We start from the raw sequence: 17,795 nt of genomic DNA on the forward strand, positions 1-17,795 counted from the left end.
AAGCTTCATGTTCCATAAAGCCTTGGAAGGAAGGTGCTGTGAGAATTCCTCAGGGAGAATCAGGAGTGCTTTCCTGGTCTGCACCCAGCTGGCTTTCATACCTGTGTACAGAACCAATGTTTGAGCAATTAACAGTATCGCTCACAGGCAAGACCTTAAATCAAGGAGGGAGAACTGACTTAAATAATGTAAAGTGATGAAATTGCAGGAAATGCCACACCTGTCCATCTAAGGTTGAGAGACAAGAAAGACTTGTTCTGAAGAGGAGCAAAGAACCTCTCTTTAAAAAGAAAGCGCAATTAAACCAAACAACCCCATGTCCCACCCCTCTATACCCCAACCAAACCCTGCTGACTGAAACGTAAGGAAAACCAAACTCTCCTGTGTTCAAAGTGCTTTTGACTCCATTTGAGTTGCTTTTGGGACTTCCTACAGGCACTGGGTTCCAATGTGCTCTAAACTTCACTGTGCAATGACAGAATAAGATTTGGTCTTTATTAGATTAAAATGCACAATTACTCACTGGTTTTAAGATTTTCTTTCTCTTGTAATCTAAATAAGACTGTATACCATTGTGTGCTATGTCATTACAAATTTGAGGAGGCATTCTTCCATGTAATATTGGGATCTGTTACATTTTGATTTTTGCATTCTTCACAGAATTGACATTGCTTAATTATTTTTTGTTCTGTAGCAAGTATACTGTTTTCTTTAAAGGTGGAAGTTTAAAAGAAGAGTTTCAGTTTCCTTGTTTGCTTCTTCTTTTACCTAGTTGAGAGCCTGCATTGTTTCTCATCCCTCAGGAGTGCAAAGTCATTTCAAGGCTCTCAGTGAAGCAAACCAGGTCTTGCCCATCAGCTCACGGCAGTGAGGTTGTGGACCAGTTGCTAGACAAATGTCTCAGATCTATGAAGTGAGGTTGAACAAACACATTTTTTAATGTTGTGAATATTTTGAAGTGCTCTTAAATGATTTAATATAAAATGTGAAGTGGAATGGAGTTATGTTTCACTGCCTTTTTTTTTGAGGGTCACTGAAATGAGAAAATTCACTAATGAAACATGAAACTCGCTCTTTTTCAGAGTGACAGAAATGGTGATCAAGTTTAAGTGCAGAGACTTTGTCATTCTTTCTGTTTTATGTATGTATATATAAAAGATAACTGAGGGGGGATATTGTCTGTGGTTCATGAAGTATGATGCTGCCTCTCAGCTTTCTCTTCATTACCCTTTTCTCATGATTCTGTGATACTCCAATAAAGGCAATAGTAGAAGAGCTGTTGGCTTCAGCACACTGGGCTGTTATCCATGAATGAGCACCTTGAGGACCACCAAAATAAAAGTTGCAGTACAGAGATATAGGCATATTTCATCTATTTTAGATTATGTCAACACTATAAATTGTACCATTCCTATGGGCAGAAATGGCTGGGGCATGGAGGTTGGTTTGCTGCCTGTGCAGTGACAGCCGTGCTCTGCACTTTTTCCAGCTTCCTCAAAACAGACAAGATTGTATCATTTGGCAAACCTCCCAGTTTACATTCTCATTTCCTGATAAGAAACAAATGAAAATAGTTAAAGGAGAGAGAGATTTAGATTATTACCATTTAATGTACATCCTAAGTATGTTGGGGAGAAGGTTTCCATAGTTAAAGGAAGAAGTGCTATGTGAATTGTGAATTACTGCAGATTAGTATAGATTTGAAAGAAAATCAAACAGGCAAACCAGTTTGATTTTCTCCTCATTTTAGTAAGTTTAGAAGGCAGAAAAGCAGACTGGTGCACAATTAAAGGTGATCCGCTTTTCCTCTCTTGCATTGAATTGAGCTTTTCCACAGTCTTTAGAGAAATTGTGAGGAAAGTTTTATAGGAAAGGACAAGCAGAATTTTGAGACTGACACTGATGAAGATGGTTGCTTGTCATATGAAATGAGGTAGAAAGTAGAGCACAGTGGTAATGGAGAGTTGTCTTGTATTAAAATAAGGACTAGAAGTTTGTTACTTAGACTGAGGATCTTGCATACAGAATCATGTTCTTGTTTTTGTAGGAAGGGCACAGTGAAAGTTAACTGTTCAGATGATGTTTTGGGTATTTCACACACATGTGCGCACAAGCACACATAGTAAATGTGGGTGTTCAATCAGTTGGGAATATGTACAGAACTTCCATGCATATAACCAATACTTCAGACAATAATGTGTCTTTTTAGAACTACTCATCCTTGCAAATGGTTGTTACCCAGGTGATGTGTGAGTTACAGTTATGAAAATGACGCTTTCTGGCAGCAAGTGAACAGCTGGCTATACATAGGAACTGCCATTTCTATTCATGTCATGCCTTTTCTCTCCTGCATGCTGATACAAAAATCATCTAATTCTTACTCACTTGGACTTAGGAAAGGTAAATTTCTTTAAGTGTGCAAGTATCGAGTTGTGGCTGTTTAAGGGACAGAGATGTTTGCAAAGAGTTGCTTAAAAGAGGGAGCAAGGTGGCATGGGTAAGCTGGAAGTGAGAAAGTTAAATTGAGAGATGGGAATCAAAACTATGGAGTTTTGGTATTCACTGTATTTGCTTCAGGAGTCAGATTTGAAAGAAAAATAGATCCAAGGGGATTGATATGGAGGGAAATTTCATCCTAAACTCCTAATCCTCCCATGTATATGTGAGCGGAAAAGAAGAAATACACAAAGGTGCATATAATTTCAAAAGAGGAACTTTTAGGATTTTCTCTTGTAGTCTGTGTACTGTACAAGTATCTGTGTGTTGCAGGGTCCAAACAAGTTAAATGTTTGCTGTTTGATTTCAGATAAATTGAGTCATATTTTGAAAAACATGATAACTATCATTTTGGTTTTTTACTAGGGTATATTCAACCAGTTTCAGTGTAGCAGTGAGAAGGTACTGCCTTCTGATGCCCTGCGCACTGCTCTTGCAAAGACGTTTCAGGATGAGCAACGCTTCCAGCTGGGCATCATGGATGATGCTGCTGAATGTTTTGTGAGTATAACTGCAAGATGGTTTGACAGGCAGAGATGTAGCCCACCACTACCCAATCTTCCCTGATTTTTTTCCCCCTCAATTTCTTCTTTCCCCAAATAGCAACAGACCTTGCATGTCTGGCCTGGAAAAGTGCACGGAGAGATCCCCAAATTAATAATTTGGAAATGGTAATATCATCGGTAACTGTTTTTGCAGTTTCTTTTGCATAAGTACTGCTTCCCCTCTCTAGTGTGCAGTAAATGTGAATTATGAAAAAATTGCTCTAAAAAAATGATCTAGGATCCTAGTTCTAAGGATCACCTTGAAAGGGGGAAAGGACATTTTGTTTTCCAGTTACTCTGAAATTGTGGTTTCACAGGAAAACTTTTCAAGGGAAATTATACCATGTCACAGGTGTTTTGCCAAATGATTAATCTTGACCTGTTTATTGCAGGCCTATAAACCAGCCAGGCAGTTAGTAGGGTTAGTGAAAAGGGTTCTGCTGGAAGAGTTACCAAGATATTTCTGGCACCCACATATTAATACTGGCAACAGTGAGAGGAGAGAAGGTCTTGGGACAAGAACTCCTGGGAACTTTAAAACAGATGTAGTTGTATGAATTAATATCTAGGAAATGTTCAGTCCTTTTGTTTCATACAGAATTTAGTCTGCCTCTTCATTTGTTAGTTCTCCCCCTTTCTGATAGAATGTAGCTGGTGTGGCATATTTCAGAGCTCTCATGGAATGTAGAAGTTGATTTGTTTTGTATTGATGAGAAGTTAGTGTCAATCCAGTGCTTTTTAAAACTGCATAGGTACTCTGTTGCATTTGGTCATATCAATGGATGCTTGAGAACTGGACAGAAAAATCAGCAGCAGAGTCTTCAGCAGTGCTAGTAAATAAAATTAATGGTTACCTGATCCAGCATTTCAAATCAGAAGTGGAGAGCATTTCCTTTTTTTATCCAAGAAATACCAACTTCTTTGTTTTTGAAGCAACTTTTACAAATTTGCATGAGCCTTCTGTCTGTAACATTATTGTGTCTGGCATGCTTTTGTGATTTATATCTTAACTTTTGTCTGCAATTGAAATTATCTAATAAATTTTTTCCTTTTTTCCTTTGGCTAGGAAAACCTGTTAATGCGAATTCACTTCCACATTGCAGATGAGACAAAGGAAGATATTTGCACTGCACCGCATTGTGTTTCCCACCAGAAGTTTGCAATGACTTTATTTGAGCAGGTGAGGTAACATTATGTGCTTAATACCAAAGGCCAGTTCTCAAGTTTTATATTTTCATTCCCAAAACATGCATTGCCACAATAAGGAAATGTACAGGCAGAACTGTTACAGTGGAAATACCTGTTTTATCTTGTCAGTGTATTATATTTTCTTTCTTTTTAGTGCGTTTGTACCAGTTGTGGTGCCACCTCTGACCCGTTACCTTTCATCCAGATGGTACATTATATTTCCACAACCTCACTCTGGTGAGTAGAGTTTTTCAAAGAGAACTTCCCTCCCCTCTTTTTTTCCCCCGCCCTTTTTTTTCTTTTTTTTTTCCCCCCATACTAGTATTGCAGTTGGATCTTTATGATCTTTATTGATCAAATGTCTAGAACATGGTTTGTTCAAAGTTGGCAGAGGTTTGATAACTGTGATAAAGAATATGAGGATTTAGTGAAGCAGAAGATGGCAGTTTAGGCATGGATCAGTATGTCTGCTTGTTTATGATTCTGAGTCTTGACAACTGTAGTAGCAAGGACTCATGTACATTTTGAAAGACTTTAATGTGTGAGCAAGTGATTTAAGAAGACAGATAAGAAAAAACAACAAAAAAATTTCATTGAAAAGGACTTTTGGACATCTACTCCATCCTCCTGTTTAAAGCAGGGCTAACTTCAGAGCTAAATCAACTGCTTGGAGTTGTGTGTAGCTGAGTTTTGAAAGTGCTTAAAGGACAGAAATTCTGTGACTTCTCTGGGCTGCCTGTTCCACTTGTGAACTGGAGGGTTTTTTCCCTCCATCATGGTGACCAGGGCAGTTCTCTGATAACTAGGGGAAGATACAGAATGAGAAACTCTCACTGGAGGTCAGACATGGTTTGCCCTTGATAAATCTGCCTTGACTGCTCTGACTTGCCTTATCCTGCACGTACATGGGGTTGATTTCCAAGGAGATTGATTTGGTCTGTCATGGCTCCAGGTGGTGGAGTGAGACTGACCAGCCCGTAGTTCCTCAAATCCTCTTTTCTTTGATGTGTATATATAGCTCTTGTTTAATCTAGTTATGGGGAAACAACCCTGGTCACTGTGACCTTTCATCAAAGGCAGTACACAGAGCATGAGCACTAGGTCTGTAGCAGATTGAACTAATGCTGGAGAAGTCTTTGAGTAGATGGCTGCTCACTTAAAAGCTTTTAAAATCTGATTGAGGCAGGAATCTTTTATTTGTTTCTGTCTTGAAATTTTTATTGGCATTAGAACTTCTCTTTTTTTTTATGTCCAGCATAAACATGTGAGTTATGTAGTTAGAGCCTGAAAAAATTGTCATGAAAACTGCTAGTTGCTCTTCACATGCAGACCTTTTAAAAGGTACCACTTTACAAACTGTGTGTAGCAAGTGTACTGTAAAGCATCCCCCTTGTGGCTTCTGCCTGCTGTTCCATCAAGCTGTAGATTTTCATTGGTTTTCAGCAGACACTGTATATGAGAATATTATTTATTATAAAAAGGGGAAAATAGTTATGTAAATGGTATTCAATATTTTTTAGGAAATATCACAGTAGATCTTAAGTCATGCATTATTTTAGAAATGCCAATATGTACTAATATATTTATTTACCTCTGAAACCATTTTAAACTTGAACATGCTTTAAGCTCTAGTACTCTTTTGTACATATTTTCATCTTCCTTTCAACTTGGACAGTGAAATAAATTTGGTACTGTGCTATTTTTTGTTTGTAATATTATTCAGAATGTTCCTTTCTGTACTACTTTAGTATAATTGTGCTTATTGAAGGGGGCGCGTTTTAAAGCAAATATTTCATTTTGAAACCAAGTACTTATCAAAATGCTTAACTTTTCTTTTAAGATACAGATTTTAAGCCAAACAATCTATTTCTATTTTGAGTTTTACTTGTTTTCTTTATGCAGTATTTTTGTGGACAATATAGTAATTCACAATTAATTATGTAGTTTTTTTCTGTACCACAATGTTAAATATAAAAAGTCTTGTGTATTTTAAGTTTCTTAACTTAAAAAAAATTTAGGTGAAAAGGTGAAATGTATGCTGGATTAGTGTGGGTTTGTGTTTTTATTTTATTGTTAAACTTTTGTTTTCCATACCTTGTCTATACTGAAGCAATCAAGCTATTTGTATGCTGGAGAGGCGGGAGAAACCAACTCCAGATATGTTTGGAGAGCTCCTGCAGAATGCCAGCACTATGGGGGACCTGCGAAACTGTCCAGTGAGTAGCCTTACTTTTCTTTGGGTGTGCATTCAGCATTTCACAATTACTCAATGAAGGAAGGGAAACCTTAGAGATTATGGGTGCTTCTTTGACTAGCCACAAGTATTAAAACAGGAATAGATGTTTATTTTTTATGTAAAATGTTTCAAGTGTTAGATTTCTAAAGTAAGAGTTCAGTATCTTGTTCTGCCTTTTAATAAATATGCAAAAAGAGTGATCATCAAACTTATTTTACATATTGATTAATAAGTAGGGCAGGAAACAGCTGCAGAGTTGCTGGTTCATGTAATGCTACTGTTAGGTACATTAGCTTTAACAGGAGGGTTTGTGTACCTGGGGCCGGTGTAAGTATACCCATTTTATACCTGGCTTCCCTCTCTATAACTCTGAAACCTTCGGTAAAAAGTTCAGTAAAATACTTCAGTCTCCACTGAAATATATACTTTTTAATATTGGCAAATAGTGGCTTACTTATATAAGTAAAAGAAATTAAGCTACTTTATTTTCATTTAAAAGATGCATATGAGTCCAGCTATTTAATAATCAAAGAATGTGAAATTTAATAGAAATACATTCTTGGTCAGGGCAAACTGCTCTTTGACTGTGAAATAATCATGTGGATAAAATTGCATATCAGCATTTTCTGCCCCTTTCTTTTTATACTCAAAAAAATTTTCTATTGAGGTTTAGCTGAGTGTGGCCTCAAAGTTATGCAAAGGAAGCTTTTTATCAGGATGCTGTGTTCCTGCTCTCATGTTGAAAATGCTGAAGCAAAGACAATTTGAAAGTAAGATAGGTTGGGAGGTAATAAACAGAATTGCTTGTACTTTAAATGACCCTTTCAAAATATGTGTGAATAAAGTCATCTTAATATTAAAGCCTCATATCTGCATTTAAGCATCAGAGTCCTCTTACAGTTTCTCCTGCTTTTATAATTTTTTGTTTTTGTCTCTCCCTGATGGTTGGGACTGAAGTTCTGGTTAAATTTTCTAGATTGCTGTGAGGAAGAGACGCTTTGCAATCTCTTCCCTGGTTTTAGTGTCAGAAATTATTATATCCACTTGTGAAACTGGACTCTAGACATAAGAAACAATTCTTAGTATGAAAATGTTGGGGTTCTTGCCTGCACTCTTGTAGGGGTACCTTTGTGATGTGCCTCAGGGAAAAATGAATGTTGCAAATGGACTTTGTCGTAGTTTTTGTCGTGTCCTCCCCACTCGGTTGCATCATTGACAGCCCCCTCCCCTGCAAAATGCACTGGTACTTATTTAAAAAGTAAAAAAGGGGAAGAAAAATCAAAACGGGCAATAAATATTGTAGAACTCCTATGAGTTACTAAAACACCTCTTATTCTCCTTATTTTCCAGCAGTTGTTCTCATATTTATACAAATACTGACCTAACTATACTGTCTGAGATGGAATGTTTGAGGTGCCATGTAAAAACACTCAAATTTAACAGCAAAGCAGGACTTCTGCTTTTTCAGCAAAGCAGAAAACTTTTCTGACACTGTCATATAAGGCATTGGTCTCTGTACGTAAAATTTTTAATCTGGGATTCTGATCAAAAGTGACCTTTCCATCCAATTCCTAAGAATTACTGTCCCAGAGTTACTGGGATCTTTCATGTAAGTTTGCTTGTCTTTTTTTAAATAAGCTTTTTTTTGTGCTCTGTGTTTTAATCATTATCAATAGCAGGAGGAAGAATTGGCAGTGTTCACTTTTAAGCTTGAGAAGGCAGGATAGTCCTGATAGCACATCTCATCTATTACATGAGAAGCTCCTACCTTGGCACTGAGTATATCCGCTATGTTTCACCACCTCCCCTTTGGAGGCTGTACATCTGAGACTTAGATTTGTTAGTGCCTTGCCCTAACATTATAATAAGCACAGAATTATATTCAGTGTCTTGCTTTATTTATATGCTCAGAGTAACTGTGGGGAGAAGATCCGTATTCGTCGTGTGCTGATGAACTCGCCACAAATCATCACCATTGGCTTGGTTTGGGACTCAGACCACTCTGATCTGGCTGAGGATGTGATTCACAGTCTGGGAACATGCCTTAAACTGGGAGATGTGAGTTTTTTGAATGTTGTCACTACTTACAAAGTCAGTCTTTTTCATGGTAGTCTACAGTATAAAATGGAGAAAAATATACAGTCACCACCTTTACCTTTTTGCTGTCCATAAAAAGAGGAATAGAGGGCAGAACCAAGGATCTGATCTGTCTCTGAAAGCCTTAGAAAAAGCAGTGAACTGTATATTCTTGAGTTTCTGAAATGTCTGAGACTTCAGAAATTCTTCTAAGTGAAAGAAAATTCTGAATCAAAGTTGTCCTATTTCTATGAAAATACGTATGTGCTCTTTCATTTTAAAGAACAGAAGTTTATTTCTTTTGAAGACAAAATGTAGTTTAGTTGTCTTTGGGGTTGTTTAGTTGTTTTTCTTTTATCATTAGCTCCTCTTTTTGGTGAAATGTGTGGTCATAACACTGAAGAGCTATTTGTGACTGAGCAGTCTCTAAGAGGTGGCTTGCACAGTGTGATTGAATGATAGACTGAATTAAATAGGATCCAGATGTTTGTCCCCTGGAGGATTCACTTACTCTACATTAACTGATGCTTTAGAGCTGAATTATCGGTATACCAAACTATAGCTTTGTCTTCTTGTAGCATTGAGATACTACATAAAATAGTTAATAAATATACACATTAAAAAAAATGCATTGTCCAGTTCACAGTGTACCAGAATCAGATCCGATGGAAATGTGGTTATGAAAGAGTGCGGTCTTTGTGTAGTAAAGCAGTAATGCATTGAACATGAGACCTGTGCATTTTAAATTAATAAAATTAAATTAAATAGAAAACTTTTTCTTTTCTGTGTCCTGAATTCTTTTGACCTACTGATATCTGCAGTTGATTTTTTTTTGTGTTAGCATCATAAACTGGTCCATGCTAAATTCTGGATAGCCCTTGCTAAGGTCAGAATAAATGCCATCTGTTTACTGTCCAAACCATTTTGTTTCTGCAAAAAGGAATGCATCTTTTAAAGAGTATTTGATATAATTAGCAAGCATGACACAGAATACAAATTGTTGAAATAGAACCACATTCAAATTATGTAACAGGTATTTTATCATTGATGTAAATGTCTTCCTTCAAGTAGGCACATACTCCATGTCCAGCTCAATTTATGGGCATCTGGTGAGTTAGAATCCATTTCTGGTCTGTGTCTCTGGGTTTGCTTAAACATTGCATGATTATTTATTTATTGGGTTTTTTTGGCTGTGTTTTGAAGTAAAAGCCAGACACCTCTCTATAATACTTTTAGTTCTTTGAACATAAAGCAGTATGTAAACTTCTGAGCACTTTATTAATTTCTCCTTCTGATTCTCTTACATCCCTTCTTGAAGCTCTTCTTCAGAGTAACTGATGACAGAGCAAAACACTCAGAGTTGTATTTGGTGGGAATGATCTGTTACTATGGAAAACACTATTCAACCTTCTTCTTCCAAACTAAAATTCGCAAGTGGATGTACTTTGATGATGCTCATGTCAAAGAGGTGAGAAAAAAATGTTCAGGAAAATACTCTGTTGGAAATTTGTTAGCTGCTTGTGTGTAAATCCATATGTTTTCTACAGACTTTGAGAGGTTTTTTTGCTGGTTTTCCACTCAGGATCCACAAATTTTTTACTCCTTTTTTCTCAGCAAAGTGAAGTATTTTCAAAAAAAACATACCAGAAATCTCAAAAGCCCTATTCTTTAGTTCTGTTCTTTTGGCTTCCAGTCTTGTTTTTATGCTGTTTGAAAACATACAGTTTGCTTGTGCGTATAGCTAACACCCCTCTCTTTCCCTTGCTGACAAGCAGTATAGCTATTTAGTGCCTCTTGTTGAACTCTGCTTGAGTGTCTACATGCCAGTCTTCCCTAGTGCTTGCTGCCAACAACAGATTTTCCGCTCTTCTGTTAGTGCTTTTTATAACCTTTTCACCAAGCATGAGGTCCTTGACATTAAAGATACCAGTGCTGAGATCTTGGCATGACATTATAACCCATTAGATTGTTTGGCATTATTTCATACCACTCTCCTTTTTTCCTTCTAGTCATGGAATCACAAAGATAAGAGTGGAAAATTTTCTCCTGTAGTCATGCCAAACACAGTCTTAAGTGGGATAAAAACTCTTAATGCATTTGTTCAGTCATACTTCTTAGCAGGAAAATTTGGCAAATTTTGGTACTGTATTGCTTTAGTAGAATACTCACATATGGAGCAAATTTGTTGGAGTAAATGTTCAGTGTATCAGGTGAAACCTGTATTAGTTTGTGGGGAAGATTTGTGAGATTACTGTTACTATGTGAATTAATTGCCTGGCCTATCCGTGCTTGCAGAGGTTCTGTCACAGCAGAAGGATTCACACACTTGAAGTATTTTAGCTTTGACTTGAATTTACTGTCCTGGTATCTTTTATTGTTAATTTTATTCATTAACAAATTCTTCTGCTTTTTTGGTTGATACAAAGTGAGAACATCTCAGAGGATGAAAATTTTTTTATGGAGAAAACATCTGAAAGGAGAATGATTATTTTTGTAGCTGTATTTTTAGCAGGAATTGTAATCAATTTAGCTATAGGATGATAAATACCTGGATTTTAATTAGGTTGGTTCCAGAGCTTTCTTGCTGAGTCCAGGTCAGTGCTGGCTGTAGAGTTTGTCAGTGGAAAATCAAACTCTGAAAGAACTGTGATGGGGGGGGTGGAAAGAGAACTTATTCTAGAAAATTATGACAGAAAACCTTACTTGATTTTTTTTTGTTTTTTTTCCGGTTGTCAATTCAGATTGGTCCAAAATGGAAAGATGTTGTGACAAAGTGCATTAAGGGTCACTATCAACCTTTGCTGCTGCTCTATGCAGATCCAAGAGGAACCCCAGTGTCAACACAAGATTTGCCCCCTCAGGTGGATTTACAGCAATATAGCAGGACTTGCTATGACAGTGAAGATTCAGGTAAGCAATGTGGGTGCTGTGCCTTGTACCTTCATGCGTAAGTGCAGCATGTGAAATGTTTTCCTTCTTTGGAGTGTATTATTGTCAGCAGGGGTCCTTGTTGCTTGCTAAAGCTGATCAAGAATTCTGAAGAGGATTTCCAGTATTTCATCTGTGAACCTCAGTCTAAGATTGTTGATTGTTTGGATAGCAATCTTTTCCAAAAAAGTTTGGAGAAAAACTGGGAGATAGGGGAAGTGAAGGACCTGGTGTGGTGTGGATGTAGAGAGGAACACTAACTGATGATTTCAATAACTGAAGTTTCTGACTTCGAAAGATCTAAACCATCCTTAAATTTACTGCAAGACTTGTTCTCACCAAAAATGCAAAGTGCCCTCAAGGTCAGTGTTTGCAGTTAAACATAAGAATTACTTCCTTCTCTATTACATTTTTTTCTTCTTTAATTTCTCCACTGAGAAATGAGTATGAAACTAATATCCTGTGTATTAAGGAATTATATATATACATACACATATACATCACATATGTAAAATAGCCAACAGTCTTCAAACTGTTTCACTTACTGAAAGTGCAGGGAGGAGATTGCCCTTTTCACCTCCTCTAATGAGTTCAAGTATTACTCTACTGAAACTGAATCATGATGCTTCATACTTTTCAGTAGGGGATCAATGGTGGCTTCTTGAGAAGGAGCATGTTACTTTGCTTTAGATCAAAGTATTTCAGTACAAAGTTTATACCAGATAAGCTTTTGATTTGTAATAGATGAAACCTGTTAATTACATAACACGATGTTCTTGTTACCCATATTAATATTTCATACTTAATTTTTTTTTAATTTCCCCAATGCAGTGTTTCATATTGTTGAAAATGAACAAAAATTTTAGTATGTACTAATGTGTACTTTCGGTCCAATGGATGTAGTTTAATTTTGTATGTTAAAAAGATTTGATAAACTTGGACTTGCCAAAGAGGAAGAAAGAAACAAATTTTCAGAAGGAATGACACTGTCTCCCTACTTCCGAAGAAGCAGACTTTTCCCATAATCTCTGGTGTTCTTGAATCTGAGTGGGTATCTTTGGTATTCAGTTTTTCTGTTAACTTCTGTATAGTTGTCCCTACTTCCTTGTCTTAGCCTTTCTTGACTTTTATAATAGCTGAAAAAGATGGAAATTTGACATTGCTTCCTTGACATTTCTTTCTTCTCTAGGGAGAGAACCTTCCATCTCGAGTGATACCCGGACAGATTCCTCTACAGACAGCTATGCTTATAAACAGGCACACCATGAGTCTGTGGTCAGTCACTTCTCCTCAGACTCTCAGGGGACAGTCATCTACAATGTGGAGAATGATGCAGCTTCACAAAGCAGCAGAGACACAGGTAGCAGATACCATTACATCTGTGTACGATCATTGTCATTAGATAAGACGACTGCAGTGGATTCCAATCTATATATACACACAATCTTTAACAGAATAGTGAACAGTATTTAATATATTGGATTTTTGATTTGTAATGAACTGTTGTCATTCACCAACAAAAACAGATTGAAAAGTCTTGGCTTCTGTAGACCTGTGTCTGGCCAGACAAGCATTTACTGATTTGTTTTTCTGTTATCCACAATACTGCCTGCTCTGTTGTATAATTCTGTGAGTTGAGTCTGCACAGTCCTGTTGTAGGGTTTGGTCAGTGTTGTGTATGCTACTTACTCAATTTCAGGAGTTGCAGCTATCCCAAAAAGGCGCTTTCATCACCAGGGTCCCTCATACTTGGAAACTAAGGACTTTCTGTGCAAGTGAGTGTGGGTAGTATTTACTGCACCAGTGAGAAGCATAAGACAGTTTCTTGCCTGTGCCATGGAAGCAAGTTAAGGTGGAATATCCAGTGAGAAGACAGTCTGTATGTGTGTTCCTTTGGGCAGCTGAACAGTCTGCCTGAACAGTCTTTAGTTGAAAAGAGGTTAACTGGAAGTCTAAAGACTTCATCTCCTCAATTATTCATGGACAGTATCCACAGTGAGTCTGTTTCTGCATACAGTCACTTCTGACATCACTTCTAAAAATGTAGTGCAAAGTTAAGGTCAGACTTCTGTAGCATCAGAAAGGATCTGCTATTTCTGTTTGAAAAGTTACTTTATTGTGCCATAAATAGATTTTCTAAGAAGACTTAAGAGTAGAATCGGCAGCTGTTAGGTTGCACCAGTGTCAAAGCTGTCAGACTGCTTTTTTTCCTTTTATTTGTAAAATTGTTCCTCTTTTGTATCATAACTGGTTCATTTGTAACAATCTATGGTACACCAAAATCTGAAAAAAATGCTTCAAGTTGATTTTTTTTTTACTATTCTTTCATTTTTCATCAGAGGTCCAAGTAACTGTAATACACAGGTTAAGATAGCCCAACAGTCCTTCCAGTGTTTCGGCAAATACTTAAAGCTGTAGGGACCAGTCACAGTCTTACTTAGAGTGTGAGAAAGATGAGAAAGTTGGAGCAGAAATTGAGTGATGCAGAAACAAAACGTATGTTTGTCTTCAGAGTACAAAGAAGACAAAATTGAAAGAGCTAGTGGTATACTATTTAAATAGTCTGCAAAAATGGCACAGAGTTTATTGGATTAGTTTTCCTGCCTGCAAAACTTGCCATGCAGAAGTTGGCAGAAAAGGAGAGTAAGGGGGATGGTCGCAAACATTAAAGCATGAAGTTCAGCATGTAACCTTTTGTTCTGTCATTTTTAGTGACTTTATCCTTTTCTTTTTCTTTCTTCTCCTATTGATTCTATCCTGTGTTATTCCCTTCAGCTTAGCCCAGTTCTCCACCTAAATTCAGTTGTGCTTATCTTCCCTGATTCAGCCCTAGTTATGGTCAGTCTGTCCCCTTAGCTAGCCACTTGTCTGGGCATTTCCCCTATTTTTTTACCTACCCACTACCTTTCCAAAAAAAGTCAGTCTGCCAACTAATACAACTGTTCTGTCATCAAATGGTGATCGGTGGGGCTATAAAGAAGCCATCCACACTGACCTGTCAACTGAATCGTTCTGGGCAAGAGCAGGATTCTTCATTTAATGGCCATTTACCCAGTACTCCAGCCTAGAAAGTTATGGATCCTATCCCACATCATCCTCCGGGGAAGGACCACCATTGGGTTGTATGACCTCAGGCTCCTGGGTACTTCAGAATGGGGGCAGAAGAGTGGCTGCAAAAGCCCTCTTTGCTCCTACCTACCTGTGCTGCTGAGAAAAATGTGCGTATTCTGGCTGCCCTATTCAACTGAGATTTCAGGGGGAGGGAGTAGAGGGTGTTCTGTCTTAACCCATTTGATTTCATTTCTTTCTCTAACATGCTCTTAGACACACGAACTCCTACAAAAGCAAACTTTTCCTTTAAATATTGCTGTTTGCTTGTGAAGCCATCCCAGGTCTGGAGGATGAGGTATTTAAGTGATGCATTCATCAAGAGTCACCTTTTAAGCATGTCGTTAGGCACTCACAAGTCCTGGCTTGTTATTGTAGTGAATTTTTAAAAGTGAATGTTAAGTGTTAGCTAATATTCTTGGGATTTTAATTCCGATATTCATGCATTATGTTGGATTTAGTCTTTGTTTCGGAGTGTCCAAGTAAAGACAACAAATCCTGTGTCCTGTGGACTTCTGATTCTTGACATCTTCTCCGTAGCTATTGTCTAAAGACAATGGGACAATATTTTCTGTCTTTGAAAGGAGGAGAAAATATTAATGCAAAGTTAGCAGCCCTCATTCTAAAAGACTGAGCAGGTGTTTATTCAATGCAAACCCTCAGCTAGTGTTAATAGCACTAAAATACTGTCAAATATTTTCTCTTACGGTAGTTAAGGATGCTAACCAAGCAATCTCTATCAGGTTGGAATGTTTAACTAGGGAAGTTGTGCATGCTGAAGGGAAACGTAAGTCTCTTCTGTCTTGAGGGGACGCGCTACAAGGATAATACTGTTCTTGGAGTTCCAAAAAAGATGTGGCAGTCCATGCTGTGAAGGGAAAAAAAATCCATCAAAGCACAGACTTGTGTTCAGTCACCAAAATACTACACATCTTTTATCTTCATTACCAACATTTCTCTTTTGCTTCCTTAATTTTTTTTTTCTTTTATGTAGTCTGTTTGTTTCTAAAAAATTTGGCCACAAAATCATTCTTTGCTTTGTGAATGAAAAGGGAGCCTTGTGTAGCTTGCTTTTTATTGTTTGGATTCCTTCCTACTCATTTATTGTAATATCTTTGTAGCAACTGTAGTTGCAGTGAATTAGTTTTGTAACTGCTGAAGGTACAATTTTATATGTAAAATCTGCTTTTAATGTTGTTGATTTTTATGCTAATCTCTAGAGCAATGAGAAGGCTCAGGCGGGCCAGCTATGTAGTCTGGGGGCTGTTAGACCACTATTTGCTATTAGGAATTTTCCATTCCTATCATCTTATGCGAGGTAAAAGTTTGTGATATAAAGGCTAGAAAAAAGTCTTTGTAGCTTATCATAAATTCCCTTCTTATCCTGCATCTCTGCTTGGGACTACTCACGTGAGTAAAGCCATGCGTGTGTTTGTGCTTGCAGGTTTAGGACTGTGGCTGTGTGAGAACCATACAATTAAGCAAAGGCAATACAGAAAATGTGTGGTGTCAAATAGTCTTAATTCCTGTTTGATGTGAGGAAATAGGGAGTAAATTGTGTTCAAGAGAAAATAGTGGCACTCAGACACATAAGCTGTAGTAAGGGAATGTTGTGTGTCAGCTGATCTATGTTCATGGTTTGTGTGTGTGCTCTTCGCTTGTGGCAGATGTGAATTAGCTAGCTTGGCCCTTGAGAGCCAAGTGAGGCTTCTTCACTGTAGACTAGGCTCACTCAGATTACTTAGTGTTTGCTACAGGCAAAGAGTGTAGATGAATAGTTAGTGCAGAGTAGCTGATGATGTGCAGTAATTTATTATCAGATGGTAACTTGTTCATGTGTTTGAGCCTTTATTCAACAGAGTAATGTCTGGCAAGCTGTTCTCAGGAGTTTCATGTTCATGATCATTAAAACTGACAGCAAGAAAATGGTGTCCTTAGACTATTAGAAAACAAAGCAGAGTCAGTCTTTTCCTTGGCCCATGGATAAGCTGTCATTAACCAGAGGTATTGGAGGGGCTGTATTGTTCTTTTATGACCTTAAAAATGGAACATCCTCTCCAAGACAGAAACAAAAACTTACCTAAACTTGCCAGTTAGTGTTGGAGTGTCTGCAGTTCCTAAGGAGTGAGAGTCCTGCTGCTCCTAGCACAGTGAATACTTGATCTGAAGGCTCTTGTCATCTCTGCTGTGTTCTTCCTGCTTCCAGGCCACCTGACTGACAGTGAGTGCAATCAGAGGCATGTTTCAAAGAAGGGCTCGCTGGCAGACCGCAAGAGGAGTTCTAGCCGGTCTAGGCGGAAAGGAGATGAGGCTCAGTCATCAGGATACCATAGTGAAGGCAAGAGATGTTACTTTATTTTAAGTATCAGTATCTTTCTGAATGTTTTTAATCTTCTCAGTGTGTACATACATTTCCCTCATTGTTTCTTCCATCTTTGTCTTTATGTGGTCCTCTCTTTGCTTTTTGATGTTTAGTTCTGTTTTGGTTAGATGTTTCTTTGTTTGTTTGGGGACTGTTGGTTTATTTGTTATAATTTTGTTGTTCTGGATTGCACTTTTCAAAGTCTGCATGAAGATGTTGCAAGTAGGGCAGCTAGTTTAATTGAAGTTATTTTTGTGGCTTTTGCTGTCTCCACAAACTGCAGGAGAAACCTTGAAGGAGAAACAAGCCCCCAGAACTGCCCCCAAACCATCCAGCAGCACCAGCAGGCTGAAGGAATTTAAAGAGACAGTGAGCAATATGATCCACAGCAGACCACAGCAGATTTCCCAGACCATCCAGAATTCGCCTCGCGGAGGGAATAGTGTGGATCAGGCAGAAACACGACCATCAAAAAGCCTGTCTGCACACGCTCGAGACTGGGAAGTGGAGAGTACCAGTAGTGAGTCTAAATCCAGTTCATCTAGCAGATACCGGCCAACGTGGAGACCCAAAAGAGAGGCTCTGAATATAGACAGCATCTTCAGTAAAGACAAGAGGAAACATTGTGGCTACACTCAGCTTAGCCCTTTCTCTGAAGAAGCAGGTAAGAGTTTGAGAAGATTTATTTCACAATGCGTGGGAAATTAAATTTTGAACGTGGAATTCCAGTCAGTGGTGAGTCATTTTTGTGAAGACTGTATCCTGTGTGGGTATTCATATTGCATGTGTGGTAATTCTGGTTGATTTCTGTGTGCTACATTTCCTGTCTAAGGAAAAATTAAGGGAAACAATACCA

At 37.8% G+C, this 17,795-nt stretch overlaps 1 protein-coding gene across 6 annotated transcripts in view; it reads left to right on the top strand.

Moving 5' to 3' along the window:
• Positions 1 to 17,795, top strand: part of USP54 (ubiquitin specific peptidase 54) — a 93,174-nt gene that overhangs the window by 56,575 nt on the left and 18,804 nt on the right. For all 6 annotated transcript variants that reach the window (XM_088059494.1, XM_014250475.2, XM_088059498.1 and 3 more), the window contains 10 exons: positions 2,863 to 2,997; positions 4,108 to 4,221; positions 4,384 to 4,466; positions 6,340 to 6,445; positions 8,377 to 8,523; positions 9,860 to 10,009; positions 11,283 to 11,451; positions 12,659 to 12,829; positions 16,784 to 16,915; positions 17,223 to 17,603. In XM_088059494.1, coding sequence (XP_087915620.1) covers positions 2,863 to 2,997; positions 4,108 to 4,221; positions 4,384 to 4,466; positions 6,340 to 6,445; positions 8,377 to 8,523; positions 9,860 to 10,009; positions 11,283 to 11,451; positions 12,659 to 12,829; positions 16,784 to 16,915; positions 17,223 to 17,603 — 1,588 coding nt within the window. The remainder of the gene's footprint in view (positions 1 to 2,862; positions 2,998 to 4,107; positions 4,222 to 4,383; positions 4,467 to 6,339; positions 6,446 to 8,376; positions 8,524 to 9,859; positions 10,010 to 11,282; positions 11,452 to 12,658; positions 12,830 to 16,783; positions 16,916 to 17,222; positions 17,604 to 17,795) is intronic.

The sequence above is a fragment of the Pseudopodoces humilis genome, chromosome 9 (genome assembly GCF_049639895.1).
Source record: "Pseudopodoces humilis isolate 2021_Gansu_Grassland_sample_001 chromosome 9, ASM4963989v1, whole genome shotgun sequence".
NCBI classification, from domain to species: Eukaryota; Metazoa; Chordata; class Aves; order Passeriformes; family Paridae; genus Pseudopodoces; species Pseudopodoces humilis.